Source organism: Bidens hawaiensis, unplaced genomic scaffold, assembly GCF_021521415.1.
Source record: "Bidens hawaiensis isolate Kalapana, Puna unplaced genomic scaffold, B.hawaiensis_p1.1 tig00006296_1, whole genome shotgun sequence".
NCBI lineage: Eukaryota > Viridiplantae > Streptophyta > Magnoliopsida > Asterales > Asteraceae > Bidens > Bidens hawaiensis.
The window spans coordinates 16,406-25,875 of NW_027504967.1; the positions used below are offsets into that span (position 1 = coordinate 16,406).

Here is a 9,470-nt window from a genome sequence, read left to right on the forward strand (position 1 = left end):
TTTTTAACTCAACTTTATCCTTCTTTTTATTTTAGTCTTATATGTTTTATAAAAATATGATTAAAAAAATTCGACCGTACCCATTTAAACGGGCTTATTTTTGTTGACTTTACAATATAATTTTTTTCCAAATTAGATTAATGGTTTAAAATGTACAAGCCTTTTAAATATAAATGTTTACATGTTATCCCATTAGTTACATATTTAACCCTTTTTCTATTTGATAAAAAAACATAAATAAACTTGTTACAACTAAAATTTTTTCACTTATCAACATATTATACTATTTAATGTACAACTTTGACCCTCATGTATATTTTAAAAATTACTCAACTTTATTATTTTTTTTTGGTCTGTTTTATATGTTTTACAAAAATATAATTTGATCATTGTTTCGAGCTAAGTTTTACACCAATCAACTCGTATCCTCCTAACGATCAAAAGCCCTAAAACATTGATTTGAAATTCAGAAAAAATTATAACGTCGTTAAGTCATTTTTAACGTGGGACCATTGGGGGCCAACTTTTTTGAATTTGGGACCGCCAGTGGCGATAAAACGAATAGGGATTATTATCGGCCAATACCATTTAATATGGATTATTAAAATCCAATATTCCAAAAAACCAAAACGTTTCGTCCGTTGTCCTCGTTAAGAAAAACCCGACAAATTAACCGAAACTGAAAAGTCGACGAAAACGAAATAAAAACGTGCCGAAACAAGCTGCTAAGTGCTGAAACAAACTGAAAAATCGCTTAAACGAGCTGTTACGTGCTGAAACGAACAGAAAAATCGCTTAAACAAGCTTTTGGGTGCTGAAACGAACTGAAAATCACTTAAACGAGCTGTTAGGTGCTGAAACGAACTGGAAAAATCGCTTTTTTTAAGTGACTCGTTTCTAACCCGAACCTGTTGACCCTAACCCGTTCCGACCCAAACCAAAACAACCCCGTTTTTTAAGTGACCCGTTTCAACCTTAACCCGTTCCGACCCATGACCTGTTTCGACCCAACCCAACCCAACCCATTTGCCACCCCTAGGACTATCTAATTTTGTAAGGTATCATGATGTTATGTCTTAGCTACTACTCTGAAATGAGGATGGCCAAAGCGATGTTTGTGAAAGACGATTTCTCAAAGAAAAAGAAGTTCAAAACAATGAGATGTTACAAATGAATGCAAATAAAAGATGTATGAGAGCATTCACAACAGGGTTCCCATTGCTATCCTTATCCCCATAATTTGAGAGAAATCACAAAGCATATCTATTTTCTCTTATGCATCAGGTTCCCATCTCAGTTAAAACAATGGAAAATAAAGAAAAAAACGAAAAGAAAAATAATGATAAAAACAAAAAGGGGTTCTTACGAGATTTCGGTGCTTTCTCAACTTCATCGACTGTTGATGCCATTATTATCAAGTAGTACAAATTAAGGAGTTGAAGAACAACCACAATGGATATCAAATGAATGAGAAGGTAAGATCTAAGATGTATGAGCAACCACACATATATTACATATATAAATTTATACGATCGAGCAGCTAGCCTCCATCTATGTTTTTATATTGCTTTTATTAAATAACCTTGATGGAATACAGCTGGCTAAGTACACATAATATTTTTAACTCAACGTTTAAAATATATTTATGCGACGACCAATAATTTTATATGTTTATTTTCTATACATATTTGAACATGACATAAAATTTAAATATTAGGTATTTTATACCAAAAAGATTTAAATGAATAAAATTATCTATCAAGAACGATTACAACAATACAATATTATACAACGTATCTGCCACTTCATTGTAAATCGTTTGAATGTTTTTATGATATAAAACGTACCTAAAACAGACTTTTTTTAAAAAAAATATTTTTAAAGTAATTAATCTTTTGTTTAATATACAGCCTAAACAATTTCTTTTATTTTCATCTTATTTCATAATTTTATCATCTATGGGTATATGCAGATAATTATTTTTCAAAAAGTGAGGGAAAAGGGTGGCGGCAATGGGCGGGAACATGGAAGCGGGTACCGATCGGTCCCCGCGGAGAAATAAAGCCGCCGTAGAGAGTAGTAGTCAGATGCCATGCCGAACAAACAAGAAAATGGAGTAGCGGGAAGGAAGACCGGGATGTAAGTTGGATTTTGGTTGGGAAAGAGGAGAAACACCAGCCCGCCCATCGGCCATCAAGATACCGAAAGAAAGATGAGCGGGGTGGCGGGACGGTTTCCTAGGCTCACAGGAAGATGTGAATGCGGGTGCAGTATTCAACATATATGTCGTTTCTTGTCGTACTTTAATATCACGAATGGCTTAACTAGTAGATGGGTTTTAATTAATTATTGCTACAATTAAGCACCATGACTATATATTTGACATAACCAATGTTCACCAAGATTTTAATATGAACAAGTTGTCAGTGTAATTGATTAAGTAGTTATATTAGTTTTTTTTAATAAACAAAAGAGTTGTTAGAATGAAAAATGTTATAATATGATCGAATGATTATGGAGATCAATAAGTTATTGGGCTCTGGATCTAAGGAGCTAGATGGAGATGCTGATGGGCTTATTGCAGAGTTGGGCTTCATAGATATATCAATTATCAAGTGGCCATAAAGAACCGGGTTGAGTCGTAGCAGAAACATATAGGTTGTAATTTTGATTTTGTTTATGGTTGATGTTGATCTGTGTGATGGTAAAACTTTCTATATCCCAATTTAGGGATATCTAACCTGAAGGAAAACAAAAAGATACATAAATAAAAAATTAAATACAATATATTGACAAATATTAACATCCCCCCTCAAGCGGAGGGTGGCGGTCCAAGACGCAACCTGCCACGAAAGAACTCAAATTGAGGTCTAGGTAGACTCTTGGTGAAAATATCCGCCACTTGAAGCTTGGTTGGAATAAATTTAGTGTGAAGTTTTCCCGACGTCACAAGTTCCCGTATGAAATGATAGTCCAGGTCAATGTGTTTTGCACGTTTATGTGCCACAGGATTCTGCGTTAAGAAAAGAGCACTTTGGTTGTCACACAAAATGGTAGGTCTTCCAGGTGGAAGAGCATGTAATTCACGAAGTAAATGTGTGATCCAAATTACTTCAGCAGCTGTATTCGCCATTGCACGGTATTTAGACTCGCAACTGGACCTTGAAACTGTGGGTTGCTTTTTAGCACTCTAAGAAATAAGATTACCACCAAGGAAAATAGAGTACCCGTAGGTAGAGCGACGAGTTTCAAGACAACGTGCCCAATCAGCATCAGAATAACCCAAAATGGTAGTATTAGATGGTTTGGAAAAATGGAGTCCAAACGCCAAGGTTCCTTTAATATACCAAAGAATTCGTTTTACTTGTTGCAAATGAGTAGTTTTGGGAGCATGAAGGTATTGACTAACTTGATTAACAGCAAAAGAGATATCCGGTCTTGTAATGGTTAAATATTGAAGAGCTCCTACCAATGACCGATACACAGTAGGATCTGAACATGGTTCACCAAGAGACGTGAATGACTCATTAGCAGCCAGAGGGGTGTGAACAGGTTTAGAATCTGTAAGATCGGCCCTTTGAAGAATATCAGCAACATATTTAGATTGACTTGGAACAGGCCGTCTTTGTGGCGAACGACTTCCAACCCTAGAAAATAATTTAGATCACCAAGATCTTTAATAGCAAACTCTTGGTTGAGCTTTGTAACAAATGCGATTAAGACCTCTTGTTGATTGCCGGTCAATATTAAATCATCCACATAAACAAGTAAATACATAATGCATGAACCTTGATTAAATATAAATAGAGATGGATCTGCACGGCTACAATGAAAACCGTATTGCACAAGAAAGTTACTTAGCCTTTGAAACCAGGCCCCTGGGGCTTGTTTGAGACCATAAATAGCCTTATTTAAGCGGCATACGTGATTTGGAAACCAAGGGTCAATAAAACCCGTTGGTTGTTCCATGTAAACCTCTTCGTTCAATTTGCCATGTAAAAACGCATTATTTACATCAAGTTGATGAAAATTCCAATTATTTATTACGGCTAAAGATAAAATAATACGTACAGTAGAGGCCTTGACCACCGGGCTAAACATGTGAAAATAATCAATACCGGGTATTTGGCTAAAGCCTTGTGCGACCAGACGAGCCTTGTGACGATCAATAGTTCCATCAGATCGATATTTTGTGCGATATAGCCATTTAAAGCCCACAACATTATGATTTTTGGGTCGAGGGACAAGAGTCCAAGTCTCATTTTTGTGAAGAGCAGAAAGCTCTTTTTCCATGGCTGTAACCCATACTTGATGTTTAGAAGCAGATTTAAAACCTTTAGGATCATTTGTGATAAAGATGGAAGAATAGAGAGCATGGTGAGTAGTATGGGAAAGATTGACCTTGTGTTTAGGTTTGAAGATACCAGATTTGGAGCGGGTCTGCATGGGACCTTGTGTTTAGTTTTTTTTTCCTTTCAAAAACTAGCTTAAAAGAGCCCTACTATATATAAACAAACAAATTCCCTACAACTTCAAACGACTATACGAGCCATAACTTTTCTCCTTATTATACATCAATAATTCCAAAACTCCCCAAACTCGTAGTTTAAACTAAAAGGTATTGGTTTTTCAATTAAGTTCATATATTCATGTACTTCTTTACATATGAAATTCAGAGTTTGTGCCTTTTCTATTTTGAAATAGACAGATTATAAATCATTTTTTAGCGGGACAAGTAATCATAATTCACATTCATAAATCATATATTTCTTTAAAATGTTAATGATGAACATAGTAACAACTAGAAAGGGATAATGAAATAAATATTGTTGTAAAGGGTTCTTACTTGCAAGTTCAAAGCATTCTCAAGTTCCTTGATGACAACTTCCATTGTCGGGCGCTTGGCTTGAGTTTCCGCCAAACATTGATATGCGATTCGTGAAAATGCTTCAAAAGACTCTTGATTGGGACTTCTATTTAAAGTTACGATGTGTTCACCAACTTCATCTATCATTTTAGGGTCAATCAATTCCTTTAGTGTTTTCTCATTGTAGCGCCGCCTCGCAATGGATGCAAGCCCTTTTTCATTTTCCTCTATGCAAATTTGTTCATAGGCCAACCTTCCAGATAGCATCTCAAATAAAACCACTCCAAAGGAATAAATATCTGATTCCTTTTTATACTTTGCTGAAGTCACATACTCTAGATCCACATAAAAATTTGTGCCTGCAATATGTTTTGTATGGATAGTGCTCGCTTGTTGGCTTCTGGAGTGGAATTTTGAGAGCCCAAGGTCAGCAATCTTTGCTTTCATATTTTCATCCAACAGGATGTTCTCGCTTTTTATATCTCGGTGTATTATCCTAGGTTTCCCCTCCATACTGGTGTGAAGGTAGTTTATTCCACGTGCAATATCAAGGCAAATTTCTAATCTTTTTCCCCAAGTAAGATTAATATTTTTACAAGTGCTTCCCAAATAATCACTCAGGCTTCCTTTGGAAGCATACTCGTACACAAGAATTATGTCATCAGCTTCCATGTATAAGCCAAGAAGTGAGATAACGTTTTGATGCTTACAACTTGTAAGCAATTCAATTTCTGTTAAAAATCCTTCTTTACTGGCCACATCTTGCCTATTTTTGATGCATTTTATTGCTACAGGTGTTTTGCTTTGTTTTTTCTGTTCACCTTCAACTGATGGTGAATTTTGGATACCTAAAAGATCAAGTTCTCCTTTATACACTAAGCCAAACCCGCCACCAGCTACAAAGTGTGCTTCATCAAAACCATTTGTTGCCTCTTTTATTTCACTTAGTGGAATCTTCAGCCGTTCCAACTACAAAATAGTGTGTTAAGATATAATGGGAGTATCATCATAGTTGTAAAACTCGCTAGGCATTAGTCGGGCAATGAGATATCAACTTTTGTTATTATGATGAAAAATCAATTTCGTTTACCTTGAGGAGATATGATGACGTGACTTCATCTTTATCTGCAGCTGTTGAGTGTTCCTATAACACCAATTACCTCAATGCACAATAAATTAGCAACCATAATAATAAAAATGACCGAAGGAAAGAAGAAAGCCAAAAGAAAAAAAATAAAAATAAAAGTCGTCTTACATGATTTTCATGTTTCCATTGAAGTTCAAACACACCCTCAAGTTCTTTGACAACCTGATCCATAGTTGGGCGTTGCACAGGATGTTCATTTAAGCACTTATCAATTATTTTTGTTAAGAAAGTCAACGACTGTCTATCCATTTGTTCTCGTAACTTTGGATTAATGATGCCTTGACGTTGTGTTTTCATTGGTTTCACCATGTAAAGGACTTCAAACAACAATACACCAAAACAATAAACATCATATTTGGGTGTCATATTTGTGTTGTCAAAGCTGTGAGACGAGAGAAGGTGATGCCTCCAACTTCGAGGATATTTTGTGGAATGTTTGAAACCCGATATTTTAGGTTCCAAATCTTTATCCAAAAGTATTTTAGAGCTATTAATATTACAATGTACGACATCATAATGGATGGCACTCAATCCACGCGCAACACCTAAACATATTTTCAGTCTTTGGAACCATCTGAAATCCGGATCACTAAGATGTTGGTCTAGACTTCCGTTAACTGCATGCTCATATATGAGTATCTTTGCATCATACTCGTCACAAAACCCAATAAAAGAGATGATATTTTTATGCTCGAGACTAGAATGAATTGAAATCTTAGTCCGGAACTCAGTGTCACCCTGCCCAAATCCAGGTTTAAATCTCCGTGCACAAATATCAATCAACTGTCCAGATCTTAGCATTTGTCCCTTGTAATCGTTTGAAAATTCACCTTTCTTAATGAGATTTTCATCAGCAAAGTTGTTTGTGGCAGATACTATATATTCAAGTCGGATTTTTAGTCTATCAAGCTGTAGAGAAACAAAGAGGAAAATAGGGGGATGAAAGTCAAAAAAGAAAACCACCTAAGCCATGTATTAGAAATGAAAACAAAAGTAATGGTTATTATATAGCCACAAAGGTTGAAATATCAAGACACGAGATCAGTAAAATTATATCATTGTAAGAAAAAACTAGCTCAAAAACTCATTCCAATAATTCTTTATTGATCACACATCCAACGCCTCTACTCAATCACTATATTTTTAGATCAAACTCTAACTCGGTGACCAAGGCGTTACCATGCTAATCATATTACAGTTATAAAACTAAAACAACTTGACATATGTCACATATTACAGTTAAAAAACTAAAACAACTTGACCAACTTAGGTCTTTACATATTCACCGACTTGTGAATAGTGAATACTGTCCAGAATTACCAACAAAACATACATCATTACAATATGTGTATATACCATTAGACTTATCAATATTTGTTATTTCAAATCTTAAATCTTCTTCAGAAGATCTTGTTACTTTCATCATCTGTATGCATGTATTGTGTGTACGTGTATGAAATTAAAATAGAGTATTAAATGATATCTTCTTCTAACAAAAGAAAATAATTAATGCCGCATGTCATTCTAATATTCATTTTCATTCTAACATTCACGCCTAAACTACCATAGACCGATATGGTGCATACATATATTTCTTTTTGCAATCTTTTGAGATGAACACGTTGCCTACACATATTCAATAATTATTTATTCAAATATTAATATGTTTTCCTTCTTACAATTTATACTAGTGACTGATGCATGTGTTTAAATTCTGGCGAAGAAATGCATTCTTCACATCTAACTGATATATAGGCCAAGATTTGGAAACCGTAATGCAAAGAACGCTCCGTGTTGTAAATATATGTTTCACCACAATCCAGACCAACCAGCCAGGATCGGCCGTCAAAAACTAAACAAACCTTGTACTATTTTAAAGAGCCATCTAAAACACGTCTTCTGACGGAAAAATTCACATACTTCTAACAATATTCAGTGTGTACACAATTATACATCATTTGCATCTCGTTTTTAATTGTTTCTACAAGGATTCGAGTGGATTTTGTATTTGTTAGGTTTACTTTGAATTTTCTGGAACAAATAACCTCTGGATGATCAAATGAAGAAATAAACAACCAAGATTGAAGAAGATTCTTGTGACATAGGCCAAGCACGGGTCATGCCCCATCATACCACGCCCCTGTGCCCCATCACTAGAGGACAAAAAATCATTTCCACTCACACTGTCATGTCTGAAGTTCAGTAGGCCTACATCACAACCTCTATCCATAGATTGTGCACCGATTGACGAAAAGTGCTCACTTTCTCGTTTGAGAAGTTAGCATAACTATTTATCCACGAAATTGTGGCAAGGCACGGGGTGCCATTGTCCATTGAGTCAGATCGGGATACACGTTTTACTTCAGGATCTGGAAGAAGTTCTATGATTTAATGGGAACAATACTAAACCCTGCATATCATCCTCAAAGAGACTAGACCGGTAGTCTAAAAGGACCATCCAAACCCATGAGGATATACTTCGTGCCTGTATATTAGACTTCCATGGTAGTTGGGATGATCACTTGAGTTTTCATACAATAGCAGCTACCATGCAAGTATTGGTATTTCGTCGTTTGAAATGTTATACGGTTAGTTCCATAGAACTCATTTTTGTTGAGGAGAAATTGGTCAGAAAGAGCTAGCTTAGAAGCTTAGAAGTCGTTCAGGAGACAACAAGGTTTTATCAGATTAAGGCCAAGGTTAGAATGAAAGCAGCTCAACACCAGCAAAAGTCTTACGTTGATAAACAACGACGACTGGTCAAGTTTAGCATTGGTGACATCGTGATGCTGAAGGTTTTGCCATGGAAAGGAACCATTCAATTCAGAAAACTAGGAAAGCTGACCGTTCAAGATGGTGGAACGTACATGTGAGGTGACTTACCAGTTAGAGCTACCTGCAGAGTTGGATGGGATCCACTCTACCTTTCACATTTCTCACTTACGAATATGTCTTGCCGATGACACAACCCATGTGCCGTTAGAGGACATCGAGGTCAATGAAAAATTGAACTATGTAGAATTTTTTTATTACATATAGTGTTAAAGAAAGAATTATGTAGTTAAGTATGGGCTTAATATGGGCTTAATGGAGTTTATGAGTACAAATACCCATGCACATATATATAATCAATGTGTGTGTATATAATAATAAAGTGAAAATTATTTTTTAAGATACATATAATTTTTAATTTTTAAAAGATATATAAATTTTATTTTATTTTTTAATTCCGCCTCAGGCTTACGCCTAATTTCGCCTTGAGGCTTACACCTCGTGAGGCTAAGGGAAACGTCTCGAGGCGCAATTCCGTTCTTTTAACCTTGACCCTAATAACCCTTTTATCACCCCTAATTACACCATAATTTTCACACACAAACACTCTCAATCCAAGATCCAAGATAACAAGACTATATCTCATTTCATTTGTGCTAGAAATCCATCAAAAGAAGCTACATC

The 9,470-nt window shown here is 35.5% G+C and overlaps 1 protein-coding gene across 1 annotated transcript; it reads right to left on the bottom strand.

The window, feature by feature from the left end:
• Window positions 1-4,801: 4,801 nt before the first annotated feature.
• LOC143609601 (putative receptor-like protein kinase At5g59700) lies at window positions 4,802-6,997 on the bottom strand. Its single transcript, XM_077084311.1, has 3 exons — window positions 6,123-6,997; window positions 5,958-6,011; window positions 4,802-5,836 (listed from the first exon to the last, which is right to left on the bottom strand). The coding sequence occupies exons 1-3, from the start codon at window positions 6,813-6,815 to the stop codon at window positions 4,802-4,804; spliced, it is 1,782 nt and encodes a 593-aa protein (XP_076940426.1). The 5' UTR covers window positions 6,816-6,997.
• Window positions 6,998-9,470: the final 2,473 nt, after the last annotated feature.